The following is a 25,164-nucleotide window of genomic DNA, read 5'->3' as shown; positions in this document are numbered from 1 at the left end:
GTCTCCAACTGAGCCAAGAGAAAGTGTCTGAAACAAATGTCGTCTGCTCAAGTCAAAATCTCACCTGCTTCTTGTTTTTCTCATGTTTCTCATCAAGCATCTTGCATCCCTCATCCAATTTGATCTCGATTTCCAACTCTAACTCACTCTCTTGTTTGTGATGTCTAGTCTCCAACTGGACCAAGAGAAGTGTCTGAAACAAATGTCGTCTGCTCAAGTCAAAATCTCACCTGCTTCTTGTTTTTCTCATGTTTCTCATCAAGCATCTTGCATCCCTCATCCAAGTTGATCTCGATCTCCAACTCTAACTCACTCTCTTGTTTGTGCTGTTTTGTCTCCAACTGAGCCAAGAGCTGCACCTGGGACGTGACAAGTTTCTGGAAGTCTTTGTTGCCTGCTAGTTCCCTCGCTACAGACAGGATGGCTTGAACATCGTCGCTGGTGGAGGCCTGAAAGTAGGATTTAAAGACAGAGTTAGTATAAGTTTCTTGACTTTCTTGGAAAATCTGCAGTGCCAGTGCTTGCGTTTCATTGCTGGTGAAGCTGTAAAGGCTCGAGTGTAGAAGTGGATCAGTGGCATCAGTGGTTAGTACAGAGAGTAGAGGTCATAATCAGGAGGTTGTGGGTTCAGATAAAAGTATGTACTATTGTTCATTATTGGTATCCACTATCAGATTACAAGACTACAAGATGCCGACGGCCAAAAAATGGCTGCCGCAGCAAAAAGGTTAATCAGAAGTTTGTCGTAAGTTACCTTGCAAACTCTGTCAACAGCCTTGCAGATGAACCCCTCCTTGTCCAGGACTTCCGCCATGTGTTTATGAGCTGCAACTTTAGAGACCAACATCTCCCGTTGCCTGGCGTTCTCCTTATAGAGACCATATTCCCCGTTTTGGACCAACTCTTTGTATTTGACGGCCTCCTTCTGCTGCTCGTCACTAGTTGTGTCGTCAGATAAAACATGGATGCCAATTTCTCTCATCCATTGCTGAAATATGGAATCGCCACAGAATGATGACCAAGAAGAACTGGTCTGAGCAATATTATAAACTTGTCCTTTTGTTGACATTACGTGAGGAAGGGATCATGAATGCCAGTTTTTAGCTTGCTTCAGCTTTTTGATTGAACATTTGGAATGCGAAATCAGAACAATCACGAAACGAAAATGGGGGATGATGTTAGACTGATCTGATTGGACAACTGTTCCTCTACATCATTATTGCAACCAAACACACCAAATATGCTCCTTCTGTCCTAAAATGGTCCTAAAACTGTTTCATAACCTCATTCGTGTTGTTCATTTTGAAGTATGTTTAAACTTACCCTTTCAAGGTCATTGAAAACATCGCCAAGGAGAGACAACACCACATGCTGATTCATCTCTGACTGCAGAGCACAGAACTCCCACACTGGTGCATCACCATCACCATCAACAACGGTGTCGTCTGCTGCCAAGTGTTTCTCAACAGTCGTCTGCAACCTTTCAATGGAATCGATTGCATTTTCCATCAAGTCCTGTGCATGGATCTTCTTTTCTTGGTCAACATTTAACGGTTTTTGATACGTCTTCATTTTCTCGTCATAGCTCAAGATCACGGACTGGCGCAACGTTTCATCCACTTCGTTAAAGAAGTCCGCCTGCTGCACTGCTAGAGCTGCCGTATCTTTTTCCATCTCCTCTAAAGAGGGCGTCACAACACAAGGAAGAGTCGCCGGTGAAACTTCTTTCGAAAGTGCCTCCGTAACATGCAGTTTCTGCAGATTTTGAACCTCTGTCTGCCTCTGCTTTGCTAACTCATTGCATTTTATCCTCATCTCCTCTGACATGGTCTGATTCAAATTTGTAAGTTTCTGATGCAAATCTTTAAATTCTTTTGTGACCATTGGATCGACTTCTGCTCCGGCATTTTCCATGTTCGAGACGATATTTGGTAATAAGTCTTTGAATCTGCTTGCAATGTTGTTCTTCAAGACATTTATAACTTTGCATTTCTCCTCATGGTACGAGGCCAGTAACCCATTGATTGTATCCATGGCTTGTCGTCTTGTCGTCTGCTCGAGGCTGGAAACTTCAAACAGATGTTTCTGATACAGCATCCTCTGGGTAGTATCGCAATCAACATCATCGGATTTTCTGACATCCGAAACAACCCAAAAATTACGATCATAACTCTTCGGTGCATCAGGATAAGTGCCGTTTTTGACTTGATGTGTTGTAACACGTTTGATCACACTGGAGTCTTTTTTAGGGTTTACCAATTCGGCATCAACCTGAAGAATGAAGGGATGGTCTTGTTCAAGCATTGCTATGAAGTCCTTCAGAACTGGAACAAGTTCATTGCTGAATGTCACCTCTGGCAAACCATCACCCCCGAAGACTCCAGACATGTCAAAATGAACATCGCCACTCCTTGAGTCAGAATCATTCAGGAGCGATTTTGCATAATTCATGACTGCGACTTTTCTTTGGGCCGCTCTGTCTACAGCGGACGTAACAAAGTCTATCGCCTCCATTTTCATGATGACGTGATCACGTAGCTCCATCTGGAGGCTGCCCTTGACCTTATTATGCCGCCTCATCATCATCTTTATCGTCTCTTTGTCCTTGATCTCTGCGACCTCTGACAGACGATTCTGGAACTTCTCTTCTTCTTGTTTAATCTTAACATACAACTTCGGCAAAACAGCTGCAAACTTTCCATGGGCCTGCAGACACACCTTGACGGAATTCTGCAATGCTTCATCAGAATCAACGACCATTGCAGCCAGGCCTACTGGCAAGAAGTTCCCAATATCTTTCCTGGTGGTATTTTCCCGTGCCCATTCCCGCTCAGCCATTTTTTCCAGGTCTGTCGTCTGCTCGCACAGACTGAACACAACAGCGTCTAATTTTTCCAACGATATGTTGTCAGAGTTGTGTAAAACTGATCTGGCTAGCTCGAACTCTTCTTGGATGAGATATGACTCTTGTTTAAACATCCGTCTTAGGAAACTCGCGCACGACACGATTTCATCTTCGATTAGCGCCAGGTGCTGAACGTTTGGAGCGGGCCTATCGTCCTTTGTCGTAACCAGGGTGATATCTTTAGTCGTCGGGTCAATTGAGAGACCTGTCACATGACTGATGTCATCTGAAGACTCGTCAGTGATTTCTTGACCAATCGTGATCGGTTGAGGATCTGGAAATGTGTGGAGATTATGTCATTAATGAAGAGACAAATGATGTGTTTCTTGACGTTAAAACCCATTTTAACACTCAAAATTTATACTGTATGTTAGGAAACATTCCGAAGACTTTTAAAAGCATAATTAACAACTTGACACTACATACTTACCATTGGTTTCAGGATGTTTCACTGACGTAGCAAGAGGCAGCACTTGGCCACTGCCTCGGTCTCTGACTGCGCTCAGAATGGGTAGCTCAAGACCTGTCCCGGTAGGATCGTCCATAGTCATTCCAACAAGTATGGGCAGAAGTTGACCAGTTTTGGTGTACTCATACAGTCCTGGAAAGTGGAAGATTTGCAAACAGACATAAAACTGGGTGACTTTTAAAAAAAAAAGAGGGTCTCTTAGGCACTTGTCACGAGCATGTTTGTTAATTGACAAGGCTTGAAAACATGACATAAAATGATTTTAGGGTGAAAAGTGACATCTTAAATCCTATGTAGCTCGGTACCAGAAAATTTAAACAATATTGAAACTTAATGAAATGGTCAAGGGACCGTTTGCTCACCTCGGGTAATGTAATGCATGTCATTTGCAGTGCGGTATTGTATAAGCTCCCCAGAGGTGAGCTAAAAATAAACATACCTGGGGAGCCTCCATTAATTGACAGGTTTTTCACCTTCTTGAGCCTCGTGTTGTTGACATATTCCTCATGGATGAGGTCCATGACGTATCTCTCCTCAGCCTTCTCAAGATTACGCAGCATTGTTTCAATGCTCACTTTCAACATCGTAAGACTTGATGTGAAATGTTCAGTGGATTTACTCGGCTCTGAAGCAAAAATATTTGAAAAATCTGATATACTTAGAAATGACACTGGATGCCTTCCTGTTTTTACAATGATATGAACCTCTCACCACAACATCAAGGGGTGAGGTCTTCTGATATCATGACAGAGAAAATGGAGTACCCGCATTTTTCTCTACATCTCATGGAAATCTTTCTTGAAGAGCAATTTTTGTGGGAAAATTCTTTTTTTATGCGATGAGATAAGCTTATTCATCATGATAAGAACATCATTTGCCCACAAAATCTTTTCACACATCACTCCTTTTCGGCCTAAACCTCATTACTAGATGACTTCATGTATTTTGCTTCCAATCTAGAGTAGTCCACGGCAGTCCAACTTGGTAAGTTGGGACATCTGTCTAATTCTCAGCAAGCTGGTAAACTGATTCTCAAGGGGGATTATGTTAAAGGGAACTGAAACCGCCAAGCCAGTTCGTATGACCTCGTTTTCATTTCCCGCGTATCGGGTGATCAGAACGAGGCATGAATGAAACATGGCGCCTAGCTGTCAATCATTGAGTGACGTCACTACTATGGAATTTACTACGAAAACTCATGAATAAAAGATCGCATGACTCATGTGATTCTCACATGATTCTCAATAATAACAAATTGAACTGCGCATGCTCGGGCACTGGAGGCGGAGCTACAAATCTGAACTCGAATAGGAAGTTGGAAGTTTGACTTTCTCGGGCGGTGAAAGTCTAAAAGTTGAATAAATCGCTCGGCGGTTCCAGTTCCCTTTAAAGGTTATTTCATTGTATTTTAATATTCATTCTATCTCCTTTGAACAAAACTGTCGAAACTTTCAATGACCAAAGCAGTTTGGTTGAAGTCTTACCTTTTAGTGTTCGACTGTACTTTGCCAACACGTCCAGGAGTTCCTGCTCCGTCTTGAAGATGACGTTCTCCAGTAGTGTATGATAGCTGCCACATGATGGCACCACCGTTACACCATCAAAGGCTGCAGTGCGCAGTTTCACCAGTTTGTCCGTCATGTGTTGGTAAACCATGCTTCCTCTCACCAATGGTTCATCATGGCCGATTTCTTTGGGAAGTTCGCCGACTGGAATGACTTTCCCGGAATTTTCATCGATAGTGACCCCAAGTATCTGGCAGACGTTCCCAGTCACTGGGTCCTCCATCATGGAGCCTATGTCTATGGCAACCAAGAGGCCAGTGATAGGATCCTTATGGCATCCACCCACAGGGTAGAGGAGGCCAGACTTTGGGTGGATGGTCATAGCGACAATGGGGACCAGGAGGTCGGTTTCAGGGTCGGCGATCAGGCTTCCGTACTTTAGGCTGGCGAAGCTGCTGATAGGTTTTAGGTCGGTTGCAACCGGTTTTCCTGTCTGATGATTAAGGGGGTAGGACACGAAGGGAATGGGAGGTTCGTCAAGCATACTCCTCTCAGCTAAAAGAGAAAATGAGCTAAACAAGACATCCAAAGCTTAAAGTTAAAAGTTAAAGTTTAGGGTTTATAGTCTGATATCAACTACGATATAGGTTATCATCCGACTTTCAGTTTAACCCCGGTCTGTCCTGAAACCTTTCAGTAGACCACAGATCAGCTGCTCAACCAGCGCTATAATCTGTGCATTTCTGACCGGTACCCATTTATACACCTGGGTGCAGAGAGGCAAGTAAGACAGAGAGACCAGGCTACTGTCTCACGCCGACAGTGAGGATCGAACCCGGGACCTCTTGACCGCTGGTCAAGAGTCCAAGCCACTGCACCACAGCGGCTTAACAAGACATCCAAAGTGAAGCGACTGGCCCAAGGTCACTGATGCTGGCCTTAACTTAACTTGGTGTCAACTCTAAAATGGGTCATTTGAAGGATATAAACCCAGTGTTAGTGACAAGATTTGTCTTTAACAATCAGGCCCTGGTTTGTGAGGAAGTTCTTGCAGCCAGATGATGATGGCAACGACATGAAAGTTAAGGGAACTGACGACTGACTTCAACACCCACCAGCAACGTAGTCCAGCATGGGTACAAGCTTCCCGCTGATAGGGGCGTACCCAACATTCCCAGCCACAGGGAGAACATGTCCAGTCTGCGGGTGGACAAACGCATCATTCGGCACATTCTGTAAGGAGCCATTTGGAGTGACCATGGTTGCCTCTTGACGTGGCCTGATCAGGCCTGTTGCCTTGTCGATGTAAAGCAAATCAGGTGCAATGATTTTTCCTTCACTCGTACCTGAGGAGTAAAGCAATGTTAACATCATTTCAGTTGAATCCCCTAGATATAAAGGACACCCTTAATTTTGGAACTGACAAATACGGAGGTGTTGTGTTTACCGAGGTCAGAGTGAATTGACCTGACCTAATGATATCTTTTGCTTATAATGTTATAATCCTTGGATTCTGAGCCGGACAGAATGCAACTTAAAAGATGCCTTATAATAGCAGAAGAGCAATGACCAAACCATACGTACCGATGAGGTCATATTTCTCCAGCCTCTCAATCTTCCCAGGCCTGGTCAGCTGTCCTCCCATCGGCTTCCCGATGATCCCCCAACATCCTGTGTGTTCACATGCCTCCAGCACGTCGGCAAGTGCATTCTGGATCAGGTCGTTAGCTTGGTGGATTGGCCCGACATCTTGGGGTTTCTCCGCATCACTCTTTTGCCTCTGCTGGAGGAGATGGTCTTCGTATTTTTGTAGGAGACGCCTTACTTCTAATATAGAAGCATGGAATGTAATCTGCAAGAGTATGATCATAATTGGAGCATCCAGAGGTGTCTTTTTACACATCACCGGGTAGTTTTGAGTAATTTTTGAGCACAAGTAATTTGAGTATTTTTGTAGGAGACGCCTTACCTCTAATATCGAAGCATGGAATGTAATCTGCAAGAGTATGATCATAATTGGAGTGTCCAGAGGCATCTTTTTACACATCACCGGGTAGTTTTGAGTAATTTTTGACCACAAGTAATTTGAGTATTAATTGAAAAATTCCCATGCTCATACCTGATGATTCTCCCACTCCTTCCACTCCTCCAACATCACCCTCCTCTGGTACGACAGCTGTTTAGCAAACGCCCACCCCAATCGTTTCCTCCGCTCCAGTTCCCGATCCAACTCCTCTGACTTCTTTACATAGTCATCGACTTGACCTTCGGTGACCTTTGACGTGTTCGTGCTCGACACGTTTAGCTTGGCGATCCAGAATCCCTTCAGGGTGTCCAGGTGACGTTCGATCTTTTTGTAGTGTTCAATGGCCTAAATGCAATAAAGACATGTCTAAAACAACTCGAGACATTTTCAGGGACGATATTGTCACGTGATATAATTTTGACTTCAATTTCGACCAATCTACCAGAACCCCCCTTCAAAAAACATCACATTTAAGGCCTCAGCTAGCCGACATTACCGATCTTTCCAGAAACTTTCCAGGGGTGGTGTCATACAGGGCTACATTATTGATCTTTTCCACCCGGCTACCCATTTTTACTTGTGTGTTGAGAGACGCAACTGCAGGGCCAAGTGTCTGGCCAAGGGACACTTTATCATTTATGATTCAACCGAGTGCTGAACCAATGACCGTCGGGTCAAAAGTGCCCTGGCCCAACCGATTCTAGTACTCACTTGTATATTCGTCTTGTTGACTTCCTTACGGACATGGGCGGACTGTTTGTTCAAGATTTGGTTGAGGGTGCCCACACTGAACGTTTCTGCATCCTGCTGCCCGGCATAATCCCAGAACTCATCTCGTAGCAAGGTCGCTGAAAAATGACCATTATAAAAGAAATACAAAACCTTTGGCCTCAGTAGTTGCGAAATACAGTGGAACCTCCCTTAGCGGATACCTCTCTAATGAGGACACCCTCTCTATTAAGGACACTAGGTTTGGTCCATAATTGGTTGTTTCCAAAAAAATTTGACCTCTCTAAGCAGGACACCTCTCTATCAAGAACAGTACCTGTCAGTCCCGAGGGTGACCTTAATAGAGAGGTTCTACTGTACTGTTTTCCTCCAACTGCTGTGTACTGGTAAATCATGATACTTTAAACACTATTTAAACACTATCAAAGCTAGATACTGTATATCCTCTTATTTTTGTGAGCCTATTATCTTCAGGGGAGCAGGTACGAAGAGAAACTTTGGGGATGCAAAAATGTTTAACATATTGGTTTTATCATTAGAGAATGCACCTATTTGTGAAAAAAAATTAAAGTGAAGACCGGTGTTCGCTTCTGGCACAAAGTGTACCGAGTCCGTACTGACGTACTGACTTCTTCTTCTTCTTCAGCGTTCGCTCTGCACTTGGAGAGGTCATTCTCCTAGGAGTAATCCTCCTCCAAGGCGGGATGAGCGTATCCTGCATGCCACTACGGTTAGGCGCCAATTGGGTTTATTGGCCTAGTGGTCCGACTTTGGCGAGAGAGATAGAGTCCACGCAAGCTACTCACGTTTCTCACTTGGTGGGGTCTTAGCTTCCCCTGGCATAGACACCAGGTACAAGGAACCTCGGTTTTGAGTCTCATTCGAAGGACTGTGAAGAGCCAGGAATTTTAGTTCCTTGAAAGCCACGCCGGTTCATCCAGACATACGATCATGGGTTCTCCCCGGGATCGAACCCGGGCCCTATTGCGTGGTGGCGTAGTGTAAACCACTAGGCCATGAGACGTACTGACAAATTTTCTCATTTTTAGAGCATGTTATCAAAGATTCAGCACATACAGCTTCCTCCACAGCTGACCATGCACACACAGGCCAGAAATGAAGTCTTTGCCAAGACGTTCCAACAGTATTCCCTCACAACTCCTCACCTTCACTTTGACCAGGCGGCTGTGCTGCTGAGTCGCCTTCTTTAGATGCGGATCCACGACTCGAATACACATCAAAGTTGTACTCCAAGGCAAGACGGCGGAAGAAAGGATTCACATATATTGGACGAGACCACATTTTGTAGGAAAATTTTCCCTGAAAAAGATACATATGATTTACTTTACTACTAGTCTGAACTTTCGAAATTTAACAAACTTTCCAAAAGTTATTAGATTTTATCTATTCACAGGCTACCAAGGCTCCTCAAAGTGTCAACTCATAAGAAAGGAATGATGTTTACATTTACATCTTTGTTATCAGGACACCTCTCTATCAAGGACAGCATAGGTCAGTTTCAAGGGTGTCCTTGGTAGAGAGGTTCTACGGTAGATTCAGACTTACCATAACGATAAAAGCGCAGATCATGAGAAAAACGAGCATCGCGATGAGATAACCAATCAGAATCCAGTTCAGGTTGAAAATGAGGTCCTTGCGCCATCGAATACGATTGTGGACGAGGTTCTGACTCGAGGTGGGAAAGAACGGTCCAGTCATTGGGCAAGAGGTGTTTCCTTCCATGACGGAGACATACTGGAAGATAACGGTATAACCATTGTGACAGATTGTCATCGACTCGAATTATAACCATTCTGCACCCATGGCAGCTACACCATTCCTCCTTTCTGCTGTTGACAAGCCTCTCTCTTTCAGGCGCCAGTTGCTTGGGATTGCCCCTTCAGAGCTGGGAACAGCTGCACCATTCCTCCTCTCTGCTGTTGACAAGCCTCTCTCTTTCAGGCGCCAGTCGCTTGGGATTACCCCTTTGGAGCTGGGAACAGCTGCACCATTCCTCCTCTCTGCTGTTGACCAGCCTCTCCTTTCAGGCGCCAGTCCCTTGGGATTGCCCCTTCTGAGCTAGGAACAGCTGCACCATTCCTCCTCTCTGCTGTTGACCAGCCTCTCCTTTCAGGCGCCAGTCCCTGGGGATTGCCCCTTCTGAGCTAGGAACAGCTGCACCATTCCTCCTCTCTGCTGTTGACCAGCCTCTCTCTTTCAGGCGCCAGTCGCTTGGGATTGCCCCCTTCAGAGCTAGGAACAGCTCCACCATTCCTCCTCTCTGCTATTGACCAGCCTCTCTCTTTCAGGTGCCAGTTGCTTGGGATTGCCCCTTCGGAGCTGGGAACAGCTGCACCATTCCTCCTCTCTGCTGTTGACAAGCCTCTCTCTTTCAGGCGCCAGTCGCTTGGGATTGGCCCTTCCGGAGCTGGGAAAAGCTGCACCATTCCTCCTCTCTGCTATTGACCAGCCTCTCTCTTTCAGGTGCCAGTTGCTTGGGATTGCCCCTTCGGAGCTGGGAACAGCTGCACCATTCCTCCTCTCTGCTGTTGACAAGCCTCTCTCTTTCAGGCGCCAGTCGCTTGGGATTGGCCCCTTTGGAGCTGGGGAGAGCTGCACCATTCCTCCTCTCTGCTGTTGACCAGCCTCTCTCTTTCAGGCACCAGTCGCTTGGGATTGGCCCTTCCGGAGCTGGGAAAAGCTGCACCATTCCTCCTCTCTGCTATTGACCAGCCTCTCTCTTTCAGGTGCCAGTTGCTTGGGATTGCCCCTTCGGAGCTGGGAACAGCTGCACCATTCCTCCTCTCTGCTGTTGACAAGCCTCTCTCTTTCAGGCGCCAGTCGCTTGGGATTGGCCCCTTTGGAGCTGGGGAGAGCTGCACCATTCCTCCTCTCTGCTGTTGACCAGCCTCTCTCTTTCAGGCACCAGTCGCTTGGGATTGGCCCTTCCGGAGCTGGGAACAGCTGCACCATTCCTCCTCTCTGCTGTTGACAAGCCTCTCTCTTTCAGGCGCCATCGCTTGGGATTGCCCCTTTGGAGCTGGGCACCTGACAATGTGGATACCTTGCTCTGTTCCACAGTCATATGCCAAAACTATTAGAGTCATTTGGTGCATCTTATTCTGTGGGTATGTGCAAGGACCCGACTTTTATTCCAAATGATTTTTATGCCAAATTAGCCAATTTTGATTGTTGGGTTTGATTTTGGAGTCTCAGCCTCCCCCTAGATGTCTTGCCACACAAGGCTAATGAGCAACATTTACCCATGTGCTCCTTCTCCCAGACTGGTTACGGGCAAAGACTGTGGTGGCCAGTCTTCCTCACTGCTGATGAGCAACTGCCATTTACCTCAAAACTAATGACAACTTACCAACTTCTTGTGAGAATCACTGCTGAGATAAAACACGTACGTCCCTGGTTCCTTGAACTGGTACGTGAAGACTGTCATGTCGGTGTCAGTCTGGGGCAGTACCTCGTTGAGCCGCTCAAAGTCGCCAGCATCGAAATTATAATTGCTGTTGTAAAGGTTGAACCTGAAAAAAGACAACTTGCACCTTAAAGAAATCGAAATTAAATTGAAGAAAAACCAAATATCGAAAAAATTGGCCCAGTAAGTTATGCACAGCGGCCCAAAAGGACAGTGACGTTTACTTCTGAAGCCGACAATTGGGCAGGCGTTTCAGTTCAACAGCCCTGGTGGCTACGGAATGTGCCCTGTTGACAGACACAGGATTTCTTTCAATTTCCGATAAAGAATGTCCCAAGGGTTTAGGTTATACTGTTATTTGCAGTCGTTTTCAATTTTCTGAAAATACACTTCAGACTTTTTCAGTGGATTAAAACATTCCCAGAATCCCTACCTGTCATAAACTGGGTAGTTGTCTTTTGATATCGAGAACAAGATGGATTCACCAAGATTCAGACATGTCGTAGGATTCTTTAAATTACGCCCTCCAATAGTTATAGGCACATTCAACAGGCGGCGCTTCTGTATGAACTCGGGAATAAACACCTGGGAAGAATTCCTATATTTCTCTTTGGCGTTGTCCATAAGTGTCGCATAGATGGCCGAGGTATCGGGATTGTACTTCCCCTGGAAGCCAATAGGCGTCACCCCGATAATGAACATCGGTAGGGATTGGTTGGCATGGTGATGGCAGTAATCATCGAGGATCATGTCCTTTGCGAGTATCGACGGCTTCAGTTGGTCTGCAGGAAGCTCAAACTGAAATGGAAGCATGTTGCAACATTCGTTCGTTCATTTCCATAACAGATTTATTGATGGAAAACCATAACACAAATTCGAGTAGATTTAAGGAATTGAACCCAAGGCGGAGGACCTTGGTTGAGTTACCAAGACACTCGAGGGTAAATCAACCAAGGTCCGAAGCCGAGGGTTCAATTTCTATTCTAAAATACCTCAAACTTAAAAAGATAGGCCACGAAAATAACTTGAATATGTGCGAATTTGGCAAATTCCATCCATCGCCGGCCCGGAGCGCCAGTAGCGCCGTTGTTTACATTATGTTACGGCAACGTTACAGAAAATGAGACATGTACATTTTGTACAGCGCGCATAGGAAGTCCGCATCGGCTCGCTCCAGTGATGCTAAAATCCGCGCGAATGGGCTTTTTGGAGCGTTTTTCTCGACAAATATGTGTAGTGCTCATTAAAAAACTTAGGGTGGTTGATGCTTCCTTGGCTGATTTGTGTTTGAAGCAGTGTTTTGAGAGCCTCAAACTTCTGAAGTGAGCTGTGTGCATGGTTTCCACATTTTAGTGCAACCCGAGGGAACTTTGGTAGAGCATCTTGGTTGCGTGTCCAAAACACTCCGCTCTCAGAACGAGGCTTATGCATTTTCCATTTAAAAGTTGACTTTACGGTACCAAGGTATTTTAGAATGTCACTTCATCAGCCCCAGCAAGGCATCTAGGAGATAGAAAACTCTGAGACAAAATCCCATGCCACCAGGTGTCTAAGAGAGAAAACACTGATATGAAATCAGGTATTGGTGATGTGGGACTCAAAGGAGGCAGTGCCATAGTCTAACAGCTATCTATCCATCAACGGAGCTGAACTTAATCAGTAGGGATCACTAGATCGCACTGATTTCAACCTAGGTTGCAACATTGCAGGAAGAATACAAAGAAGATGTATAGTTGGTGGATCTCCTCATGAAGCAGCGAGAAATACATCAGGCGGTCTTTCACTGGGATCTTTAAACAGGCACATTGCAGCTAAGAGGGTCCCCACAAGGACCACAGCAGGTTACTTCACTGGACAAGGTGTCTCATATTCTAAACCCATGGGTAATGGCTGAGCCCACGTCTGCTCACCACTTTGTCCCTCACTGGTCGAGCTCAAGCAAAGCTCCTTTATTCCCAAGAGTGCCTCGGCGAAATTGATGGTAGTAAAATCTGAAGAGGACATTTTTGCTAAAATTTGAGGATGCTAAAATATAAAGGCATTTACAAAATTAAAAACTTCCGCTGACCTGTTCATCATTGTCCTTTGTTCCAAACCCTATCATCATCTTTGCCTCTGGGTTACAGATCAGCTTTAGCAGCTTCTTCTGGAGTCTGCGACACTCTAGGTTACATATCTCCTCCAGCTTTTCTGAACGGCATTTACAGAGTCCAAGCTTTTTATCGAAGGACTCGTAGTCGTCAGGGGTGTCGCATACCTGAATAGGACAAAGTACCGTCAGTCTCATCATTTTCATTGCACATTGTCTAAACAATCACAGAAAGAGGAAAGATTTCAGACAGAACAAAATCAACAAGTAAATGACCAAAGTCAACTGACCTGCATCTTACAGTAAGCCTCCCACTTTGTTGAATCAAGACAGCGGCCATCTTGAGTCCGATATGACAACTCGGGACAGATTTCATAGTACGACTTGACGCAGTCTTTCGAGTGGACGTCGAGGATGGCATGGTCAGGTAGGCAGGGACAACTGTAGTCCGTCACCTAAGGTGTCATAGAAACAGCAGAGTAGAAATCTTAAAGTGATACTATGATGTGATTTACAACTTTGCGGAAATACATCCGTTTTTAATTGTTGATCACAAATGTAAAGCTCAAACTTTCCATTTTTGATTAGATTTATTATAAAATCGCTGAATGTAAACCACCGCGACCGCGAAAATGTTCATATTGTGACGACATCAACGAAAACGGCATCAAAGCGAGCCGTCCGGTCGGGATTAAACCATCAATTTCTAGAAAATGTGCAATTCGATTCGAAAACCTTACCGATTTATGAGAAAGTGACGTAGTCATTTGTCAAAAACAGCTAAAACATTATATGGTGAAATTTGACATGAGTTACCCTTTAACACAACAAGCCTCAAGACATATGTAGAAGTATTTCATGGTACACCCTTATGCAGTCTTTCGAGAGAACATGCAGGAACAACTATGGTCTATAACCTAACAAAACAAACAAATGTCAGAGGACCAATATCAAAACTGTCACCAAAGTTTATTTTTGGCCTCTGAAAATGATACCTATCCTGTTCGTTCAAAAGGAAGCCTAGGTGAGCGTACCAACTCTGTTGTGAAGGAAACACGTATCAGGTCTTCCTCATGAAATGGTGTAAGACAGATTATCAGGTGCTTGATTATCATTTCAACTCATCCCAATTGGTCTTAAAATCATCTTGACCTTTTAGTTTATTAGATGTCACTCACCACTGGAGCCTCATACGCAAATGCAAGGTCTTAAGAGGACAAAGTCACTACTTTACAGCCAGAATAAGAACACAAAAAAGGGGACATCCTGGAAACTATAGCCCTACATTCTTTTTTTCCAATTTACCTGAAAGTACCTGCCCCTTGCTTTACAAACACACGTGTTATTCCCTGGACTTGGCTGATTGGCCTCCCCGCCGCAGGGGAAGCACCCCACTTGTCCATAAAGGTGGTTGAAGCTATTCCGGTCGCACAGGAGGCATGCGTCGGTGGCCTTGGCCCGCTGCATAGGGTTGTAGGTGCCTGGAGTACACGGCAGCGGGTGTACAGACATCTCTGGGCAATAATGGCCTGGAAATGTGGAGTTGGTCAGAAATGAGTTTTTACTGACTGTAGGTCGTATCAGGAATCAGTGAACAATGTAGTTTGCAATGTCGGCAAACGGAATGATTTCAGACTGTGCGACTTCATCGTGGTTGCTTGTGACTTGACATTTGTGTTGTTGCTGGCAGACCAAGCACAAAATTCGGAGGCATTGCCATTAAAAGGTTTAAACGCTCACCAAGCTTGTCGAGTTCGCATAGACCAGAAATTGACATGCAGTTACATTTTAAATTTCAATTTGATATCATTGACTTAGCAGACGTCACTGACAAAGTGTGTCACGGGTGGGCAATGTCTTGCTTGATGACAATACACTTCACTACCACACTGCCATTGTTGTGCAGACGTCAAAGGGTGTCACATGGGTCAACAGTGAGGTAATACTGACATTCAGACTGGCATTTATTTATCTGATCTGCATGGGGGTCTAAATGAGAGGGGGCCTCACAAGCCAGTCAGAGATGTTCAAATTTACTCACCAGGGGGACAGACGTAAGAGTGGGTCACATCCAGCCCAGTGTGAGCACTCTCATTCACGCTCGGTCTATCCGTGGTGGCGCCCTCTAGACACACAACGCCAGACTGACACGGGTAGCACAGAAGACGATCTGGGTGGTCGCCGTAGTAACCAGGCGGACATGACTGACAGGTGTCATTAAAGGTGGCTCGCATGGAGTGGTTGTATTCTTTATAGCCCAGCGGACACTTCCTGGGTACGATTGTTCCTGAGTGTGCAGAAACAATGTTTGTGAATCATTGATAATACACCTTTTGTCTGAGATCAGCTTTTTTGGGGGCGCTTTTTTGGGGAAGCAAATAAATACTTCCAAATACAGCACTCTGATCGCCCAAAAATGTATATTTGGCATTCAAATATCATTTTTTTCTTGATAGACCTCCCTTGTTTCCAAGATTGTGTTTTTGGTGCTCCCTAAAAGGGGCTGTGCCCCCTTTCCAAATTTCTGATTCCGCCACTGCAAAAGGTCAGCATGCACGGCGTTCCTTTTTCAACTATTATACAAATGATGCACTGTTTTACTGAGGAGACGAGGTTGGCTCGAAAGGAATATCAAAATGCTCTCGAAGTTTAGATAATTTAGACTCTGCAACATTCAATGAAGACCTGCATCATTTGCTGCTAAACACTTTGCAGAATATATCTTCAACCACCATATCAAATATGGCAAGTTGCACACCATAGTTCAGTGAGGACATGCTGAAAACTTACCGATGAGATTTCCCTTACAAATATCCATTTTGCAGTAATGACCCATGGGGCACCTCTTTGGCAGTATCGACCCTTTAGGGCAGTACCAGCCAGCTGGGCAGGGTATCTGGTACTTGGCACGAGGGCAGAAGTACCCAGGGAGACAGAGGTACTGGAGCTGGGAGCCGATGGGGCAGAAGTAGCCGACCGAACACTGGACACCTGGGTGGGTGCTGTTTGTGAGGAAACAGAATCGGCCAGGTGGACACAGGTGGCAGTCAGCCACACCTCCGGCTCCTGGGAGCTTCCTGGAAAACAATCAATCCATTGTCTTATCATAATTTTGACAGATTGTCAGGACCTGAAGCCGACTAAGAAATTCTCAAATGTCCTCTGTAGTAATAGGCTCCTATATCAAAGCTCTAGATCTAACTCCCTTACCTGGTTTTGATACTTCCAGCTGCTCATACTGACTAGTTTATATCAGATCATAAACCTCAAATTCACCCTTCTTCTTTTCTTTTTAATCATTTGAGTCACTCTGAGAAATGACCAGTAGATAATAGTATGAGAGTACACTGATGTATGTATGTGTTACCTGAATGAACTAGACGGACATGGCTCAGGTTTGTAAATAGCGCTAGTACAATATGACCCAGGAGGACATGGACTGATGGAGTAGTTAGACATCCCTTCCTCTCCGCACCAATATCCAGCCGGACACGGCTTACACCAAGTCGTGTTCATAGCCCCGAGCAGATCATTGTAAGTCCGGGCGGGACAGGGCCTGATCGTCTCATTGTAGTGACAGTAGAAGCCTTTCGGGCACATCTGGGGGACTGGGACGCCCGTGAAGCAGATACGCCCAGCCGGGCAGTAGTCGCACTCTAGTTCACTGACGGCGCCCTCTATGTCAATGAATAGGTCAGGTGGACACATTTGTGGCTCGACTGTGCCTATAAAAAAGACTATACTAGTTGAGACTCTGAATCACTGGAAATGGTAAGTATGACCATGAATGACTTTTATTCAAACCAACATGGTGAGTCACTGAAAAATCCTAAGGTTTAGATCCTGGCCCATACCGACCAACAATGACAATTCTTTTCACAGCTACCGACAATCTGATCACTCACCGTCGGGACAAAAGTATCCTCGGGGACAAGGTTGTCCAATTGTCCGGTTCAGGCCAATGGGGCTAGGCTTAGGACTGCCTTTCTTACACCAGAAGCCTCCAGTGCAGTTCCCTGCTACACGCCCGCCAACACAGTACTTCCCTGCAAGAGAAATATCACAATTACTCAATATGTCAAGAAAACATGTGGGCACTAATAGCATTAGTTCTGATCAAAGAATTGATGTTTTTGCACTGATATCTGCAACTTTAACAGACGTACATCATGATTACATAACTGCCAGTCCCCCCCCCCCCGAGGTAAGGAGACAGGTCAGAATTGGTCCCAGAGAGATCACCTCCAGTTTCAATCAACAGTAGTCTCGCTGATGCTAGTCTCTCAAGATCATTCCAGGGAAATACCATTTCAGCAATCTATGGAAATGCTTTTTCATCCATGAAAACAGAGAATCAGTCGAACAGAATTCTTATAATGTTCCACAAAAATGAATTGCTACAAGGCAGGTTGATGACATCAAAACCTAACATCATCTTCCTTAATATCCTAATCCCAAAATCTTGTATAATTTCATTTTTTTTTTGCTGGAGAGAACATGGCGATGTCAAAACCTTCGGGGTTCAAAATGCTATCTGGCTCTGGTAGCTTAACAAGTGCATTTTATCGTACTTACCAGTAGGGCAGAGATCACACTGTGTTGCCTCCTGTAAACCCCGTGTCGCATTGCTAGTATAAGTTCCATTAGGGCAGAGCAAGGGGACATCAGAACCTTCGGGGCAATAGGACCAGGGAAGGCATGGCGATGGGGTGGTGGCATTCATCAGGCAGTAGGACCCAGTAGGACATGAGAGACAGTCTGATGAACCTTTGTTTGGCTGCCAAGTGCCTGAAACATGTGAAATAAGCAATAGAGTCCATGCCTCAAAGAGGAATTAGGGGAGAGCAGTATTCCGAGTTACCCAGAACTAGCCTTGTTTACCCTTGATTTCCCTTAGGTTAGACTAGCTCTCTCGTTTGTCAGGAGTTCTCTCTCCTACACAGTTAAAGAAGAGAGTTCCTACATGTAATCTGTAATGATATGGAACATATAAATCTCACATCATATCTGACATCATGAAATTCTTATTCTTCTTTAGCATTTGCTGTTATTCTCCAGGGAGTATTTCTCCCCAGAAGCAAGATGAGTGCTTTTTATTTGCCCATTGGATCTATTGGCCGAGTGAATCTGTGTTTGGCCAGAGATAGTGTCCAGGCAAGTTACTCATGTTTCTCACTTGGTGGGATCTATTCCTTGCCCTGGCATGGACACCAGATACAAGGAACCTCTGTGTTAAGTCTCATTCAAAGGCCTGAGAAGAGCCAGGAATTTTATAGTTCCTTGAAAGCCATGCCGGCTCATCCTGAAATACAATCCTGGCAGGGTTCTCCTCTGGATTGACCCCCCCCCCAACTGCGTGGAAGCCATCAGTGTTAACCACTTGACTATGAGGCTGCTCAATCAAGGAATGAACAGTAGTACTAACCGGGTGGACAAGCATAAGGCAGTGCAGTCCTGTTGATGCAGTAATGACCTGCAGGGCAGAGGTACCCAACTGGTGCGGAAACGTTCACCCCAGCACCCTCTGGGCAGTAGTAACCCTCCGAGCAATCTCCTGTCGGCCCCAAAAGACTTGTGCCCTCACAGAAGTAGCCAGGAGTGCAGGGAAAACAATCTGATAGAGTCTTCCCCAGGGTGAAGTTTCTGAGTGTGCCACTTGGACATGGTGTGGGTGTGAGAGTTCCTTCCAGACAGTAATATCCTGGAGGGCATGGCTCATTGGTGCCATCGTTTGGGCCTGGGTGGGTGGCGTTTGCCAGGCAGAGATAGCCAGGGTGGCATGGTCCGCTTGGGGAGGACAGGCCACTCATGTTACAGAAGTGACCCGCCGGACATGCAAGGCACTCATCCATCTCAGACAGACCAGTGTTAGGGTTGTAGGTCCCTGAAGAAAATAAAAAAACATGCATAAAATTGATCAATTGAAACATCAAATACTTAGAACAAGCAATAGTTCAAATGCAACAGGAAAAGACAACCCATTCTATTCAAAGTCTGACAGTAAATACACGTAATGTAACAGTGTAAACATGAGCTATATTTTCAAGTCAAAAGTTTGAATTTAGTTTTTTCTCAAATTTCCTCAAAATAGTCGTCAGCACCTAAACCCTACCTTTTGGACATGGTACACCCTGGTCGTAAGTTTCGTTCGGGCAGAAGAAGCCTAGTGGACATGGCAACGGCTCAATCAAACCATAGTTTGGACAGGTGCAACCCTCTGGGCAAGGCAGGCACTCATCTGAAGAAAAAAATGTCCAGTAGAACCTGTCTAAAAAGGACATCCTTGGGACTGACAAATACTGTCCTTACTAGAGTGGTGTCCTGATTGGAGAGGTCAAATTGAATGGAAACATTCAAGTTGGGACCAAAATTGGTCCTTAATAGAGAGGTGTCCACTAAGGGCAATCAACAGTAAAATGCGACAAGAGGGAGAGCCACGCGTTTAATAGTATGATCTCGCTCTACACTGTAATCTGGGGTGACAACAATTTTGGTAAGATTAAGGGCAAATATCCCATACCATCCCTTTGTATCAAAATAAAGCTGTTAGCTAAATGAAAAACTTTGAATCAGCTAGTGGACATTCATACTCGACTCACCAGAACCCAGAGCTGGTCCAAACGTCCCCAATGGGCATGGAGTCTCCAACACTGCGCCCTCCAAACAGTAGTGGCCTCTTGGACAAATATATCCCTTAGTGGTGTTACTTGGGTTTGGAACACTTGATCCTAGTACGCAGATATAACCAGCAGAACAGGGATGGCTGTAACCTGAAAAATGATACAAACTTGCGATGAACTGGATTTTCAAGACAGTGTTCAATTAGCCCTACTACGAATTTTTGATTGGACTGCCCGACACTAGGCAATCCTGAATTTTATTGTAACCTAGCTCACAATCTGGGACACCGTGTACTCTATTTTGTCTTTTTTTTCTTGAGCAAGATACTTAACTCTGAAAGGCTTCCTCTTTTGAATGAGACGTAAAAAACCAAGATTACTTGTACCAGGTGCCTATGCCATCAGGCAAGCAAAAACCTGACCCAAGTGGCCAGTAGCTTCCGATTAGGCTCATACACCCAATTGGTGCCCAACCACAGAGGCACCCAAAAAAGTTCATCCTGCCTCAAAGAAGGAATACTCCCTGGAAAATAACTTTCCCAAGTCCAGAGCAAATGCTGAATGAGATGAATAAGAAGAAGTTGTTGTTTTAAATAGCATTGACGTACCAAGAAGTACTACAAACACTCACCAAACCTGGACATCTCCGGTGTGCAATAGTTGCCAGGTTTACAAAGTTCACAAGCAGCACTCTCCTTATTCCCAATGCCCTTCGTGATAGTTCCCTTGGGACAAGGTATCGGGTACTCACTACCCTCGGGACAGTAGTTCCCGGGAGGACAGATCTGGCTGGCAGGGTTGGGCTTGATCATACTCCCATTGCAATAGAACCTAGCAATAAATATTCGAAAGGATTTCATAGTTTTTCATGAAAATTGGACTCCGAAATGGTTTCACCACTATAAAATATATTGCCAATCTTAAGCATTTTTGTTTGTTTTTTCAACAGCTTCCTCATATGACCCACCAGTATGTACTGTCAACTGTGAAATCTTTGCAAAGCTAAAAGTTGGCGAATTTCCTCATTTTCAACTGACGGTAAGCAAAATATGTTTGCTACTGAAATCACTTAATGTATGACAGTTGAAAATTTTGTGGTTTTCAAGTTAGTTTAAAACAACCTTATAAGAATCTTATCTCGATTTTAAATGTGGAACGCAAGGTTTGAATAGTTAAGCCCAATGCCCAACAGCACAAAGTTCTTATTACATTCCTCAAGTCATTTGACATGTTTGAGTGAGTTTTTGGTGATACCTACCCAGCGTAGCAGAGGCCATCAGGTTGGGCTGCGCCCACTGTCTGACAGTAATACCCAGGTGGACAGGGCTGGCAGGCCTCCTGAGCAATCTGGTGGGTGGCATTGTTGTACGTGGTGGCCGGACATGGGTACTGGACGGACAGATGGGTGAGGTTGGGGCAGAAGTGGCCCTCAGGGCAGAAGTACTGCACCAAGGAGGAGACCGGGCCCTTGCCATTGTCACAGTAGAATCCTGAAGAGGATGATTGCCATAAGGTTTAAAACCTTTTTATTTAGCTTGTCTCCATTTCAACGCAAACTCCCACAAAACATGGGAAACTGCTCAATTTTCACAGGCATTGGATTAAAATGGATGTAACTTATTGTCTCGGTACTTGTAACTGACCACGAAGCCTGTGAAATGCAGGAAACTGCAACTCACTGTAGTAGAATCAGACTTTTAAGAACATCCCTGGGACTGGCAATATTGTAATCGATAGAGAGAATTATTCAAAGTTATTTGCAGAGGAGTTGAAAAAGGCGGGCTGTTTGGTGATGCACCATGTGTTCTGGTTTCACTGAATATGTGGAGTCACATTTTCATGACGACCAGATCATGAATTCAGCTTGATTGCCTGATTGTTTTGGATTTCAATGTCCTGATCATGAAATCCAAGTTTAATGGAATTATCCCATTGCTGACCAAAATCAGCATTCTCAACAGAGAGGACCAACTTAAATTGATAGGAGGAGTCCAACAAGGATGGACAACATCAAAAGAACTGACCAACCTTACAACATCTCAACTTATCCGGAAAGGTGAAAACAGATCGTCGCCGTCGCCATCGCCATCACGGCCGCCGCCACAGCAGCAGCAGCAGCAGCAGCAGTAGTAGATCAATGGGAGGTTCAATTGAAGAACATGTAGTTTAAACCCTTTTACAGTCCCTGGCTTATTTTGAAATAATAGTATTGCTGACAACAAGAGATGAAAGTAGGACACTGCCTCAAGTCCCAAAATATCAAATTGTCGGTTTCACAAACTTCAAAGGCCGCGGCTATTCTTACGACGATCCCTAATGCATTTTACATACAAACTACTGGTTATTCTTACGACGATCATTTTCACCTTTTTGGGCCTTAATCCTAACCCTGACGCTCACCCTGACCCTAACACTTACTCCTAGCGCCAACCCTAACCCTAACCCTTCCTTTACACTAGTCTTATCTCCCTAGATCCTCAGTTTAATCTCTGAAATCGCATAAATCCTAAGTTACGACTAGTCGTAAGAATAGCCACTTTGAACTTCAAAACTAATCAAGATAATTTTCATTACCTTCTGGGCATGATATGCAATCATCCTGACCCGTTTCATCTTGGTAGTAACCACTCGGACAAATGGATGGCAGGGTTCTCTTCCCCAGGCAAAAATGTCCAACTGGGCACGCGTAGTTTGCTGGGCAGGGAGTAACTTGTCCAGGTGGGCAGTAAAAACCTTGAGGAATAAAGATATTTTATTGAAAGACAAAAGCCAACGAGTGATTCAAATCACTGCGACCTACAATTATAATTGCAGCTATAGGCCTAAGTGAAAAATTAGATATCTTTTTTGCGGGAAAAACTGGTCACCCTGGATTTGATATTGATTGCAGGTCGTTGCAATAACAGATATTATTCCAGGCACCTGCGATGTCAAACGCCAATGAGCAATTTTTGTCGCATGTGATCATGGTCACAGATTGTTGCATTTTCAATCGCTCGTTTGCGAGGTGAGGTGCTGAAGGACTCACAAAGTTAGAGCAAAAGCTAAGAGGAGTCAGTGGTCTGGTGTCAAGGTGTTGAACTGGTAATCTGAACATGGAAACTCGATGCAGACACATTGCCTGTGACCTTGGGTAAGCACTTTTTTCAATTTTGACATACTTTGAATGATATATACGTAAATTCCTGACTCCTAGCTTGTACCTTATGCCTATGCCAGGGTTAGCAGAAGATCCAATCTAGGTGAGATAGTGTGATGTATTCCTCCTCCACTGCACATCAAAAGACAAGGTAACCACAATGACCCCAACTAGCACCCTACAGCAATGGTACGCAACACATTCTTTACAACAGTTAAAATAAAGTAGAAGAAGCATTTAAAACAAGTTAACAAAACTGACCTGGCTCACAGATTCCACTGACTGTCACGGCACCTGTTTCATTACAGTAATGTCCAGCATCACAGAGAGTGCATCCCTCCGCAGACCTCAGGTTTGGTTGATGGCCATACGTGGCAACAGGGCAAGGCTCAGGCAACCAGGTTCCATTCACACAAAAAGAACCAGCAGGGCAGATGACTTGCCAAGGTGAGACTGACCCAGGCGGACAGAACCAGCCGGCCTCACACTCTCCACTTGCGGTGGCTAGTCCTGGAGTACTGCAGTAGGATCCCCTGGTACAGTTAGTGGGTTCAGATGACCCTTCGGGGCAGAATGTTCCAGGCTGGCACTTCCCTCCTTCCTCATTCTCTGGCTGGAAAAACAGTGAACATGTCATGAAATACTGACTGACTATGTCAGCAGATGTGCGAATGACTGATGTGGCCATTGACAAATAGACAAAACAACTTGTACATTCATAGTTTACCAAAGTATAGGACTGGTCTAAATTTTCACACTATTTGTCATGTTAGCAACTTTAAAAAAATTATTTGAACATTGAAGAAAAACATACTTTAGATGTACCTTGCTAGTTATTGCCCTAAGGACACAGAACCATCCAGGGTAGCACTGACCCGTCGGGAATGAGTTTCCCCACCCTAAACAATACATGCCAGGGTCACATGGCAGACAGGAGTTGTTCCCCACTTGGTTGGTGAAGTTGTTATAGGTGCCTGGAGAGCATGGATTCTGGTATGGCACAGAGGTACCAGGATAGCAGTAATGGCCTGATGGACATTTGAAAGGAGAATAATCCACGGTCTTTGCAAAGCAATACCATCCCTCCGGGCATGTCTTACAATCATCTTCCCCGAAATTGTCCTGGTATGTTCCAGAAGGGCAACCGGTAGGATATGCCGATCCCTTCTCACAGAAGTGTCCCTGGGGACAGATGTGTCCAAGGACTGGATGGACAGTTCCGGCAGGGCAGTGTGTCAAGTTCAGGGTGACTGGGTTCGGCCTGTCTGAGCCGGAGATGCAGTAGAAACCAGGGGAACAGTCACCAGTCGGAGCAGTCTGGTTATAGTCTGGAAGAGAGTTAGAATGATATAAAAAATAAATTAATGTAAACACCTTCACTGCCGGAGTCTTTTGCCCATATTTCCAGTGGAAGCCGGTGTTTCACTCCCAACGCACCTTCACACTTCAGATCCCAAGAGAAAGCAAGGTAATAGAGATTGCTGCATAAGATCTTTTGCAGTAGCTTCTCCAAGACAAGGTGTTCTTGAATCAATAGTTATGTAAGCTACACTCCTTTACTATATCTTAATTTTGGTTGAAAAATAATGACAAAAAAATACCAAAATTATCCCCCTTCCCGGCCAAAAAAACTTCCCAAAGTCAGAATAACTTAATCATGAAATATAAAGGTTTGGTCTTTTCAGTTCCTGCCTCGCCCTAAAGATAGCAATATTGAAGTTCCTACGTTAAGTCCATGAGGCTCCGATAACTAGCTCAAATAGGGAGGATTGGGGCCACGCTTGTGGACATAACTTTTACAAATGGACTATAAGTCACCTTACCAGCACAATATTTTCCGCCATCACACGGTGTACAATCTAAATCCTTCCTCAGACCAGTGTGTTTGCTGTAAGAGCCAATTGGACAGGGTCTCAAGTCATCTCCAGTGCCGATAGGGCAGTAGAACCCAGCAGGACAGGGCCTCATGACGGACTGAGCATCGCTAGGTATGACGAAGTCAGGGAGGCAGTGTCTGCCAGCAGGGCAGAGAGTGCAGTAAGGAGAGCCAGGACGGTCTGTGTAGAAGCCTCGTGGACAATTCAAGGGCTCTGGTGATCCTAGCGGGCACTGCATTCCAATGGGACAGGTGTTTTGTATTCGGTACCTTGAACCATTTGGACAGTAATAACCTGAGGAGAAGAGACATTGAAGAGAGCTTAAAATTACGGAAAAAACTTATCATTGTAAGTTGAAAATATTTTATTAATTTATCA

At 44.9% G+C, this 25,164-nt stretch overlaps 1 protein-coding gene across 1 annotated transcript; it reads right to left on the bottom strand.

The window, feature by feature from the left end:
* Nucleotides 1-205: 205 nt before the first annotated feature.
* Nucleotides 206-24,002, bottom strand: LOC135488587 (uncharacterized). The gene is made up of 29 exons (XM_064773230.1): nt 23,988-24,002; nt 23,171-23,522; nt 21,029-21,260; nt 20,402-20,601; nt 19,750-19,920; nt 19,263-19,388; nt 18,576-19,034; nt 17,726-17,938; nt 17,056-17,196; nt 16,518-16,875; nt 15,941-16,227; nt 15,192-15,437; nt 14,456-14,679; nt 13,441-13,605; nt 13,130-13,318; nt 11,495-11,859; nt 11,005-11,167; nt 9,201-9,389; nt 8,801-8,954; nt 7,617-7,753; nt 6,999-7,250; nt 6,464-6,731; nt 5,995-6,225; nt 4,859-5,434; nt 3,814-3,999; nt 3,336-3,506; nt 1,324-3,179; nt 755-988; nt 206-449 (listed from the first exon to the last, which is right to left on the bottom strand). Exons 1-29 carry the CDS (start codon nt 24,000-24,002, stop codon nt 219-221), a joined length of 8,391 nt encoding a protein of 2,796 aa, XP_064629300.1. The 3' UTR covers nt 206-218.
* Between the last annotated feature and the right edge of the window lie 1,162 nt (nt 24,003-25,164).

Source organism: Lineus longissimus, chromosome 5 (genome assembly GCF_910592395.1).
Source record: "Lineus longissimus chromosome 5, tnLinLong1.2, whole genome shotgun sequence".
In the NCBI taxonomy this organism is placed as follows: domain Eukaryota; kingdom Metazoa; phylum Nemertea; class Pilidiophora; order Heteronemertea; family Lineidae; genus Lineus; species Lineus longissimus.
This window is presented reverse-complemented; position numbering and strand designations above follow the sequence as displayed.

Bases quoted from the DNA above. Each gene is read 5' to 3' on its own strand.
- LOC135488587 (XM_064773230.1), bottom strand. The intron at 8,955-9,200 runs GTAAGTCTGAAT...TATCTTTTTCAG, and splicing joins TCTGCGCTTTTATCGTTATG to GGAAAATTTTCCTACAAAAT. The intron at 6,732-6,998 runs GTATGAGCATGG...ATACTCTTGCAG, and splicing joins AGGAGTGGGAGAATCATCAG to ATTACATTCCATGCTTCTAT.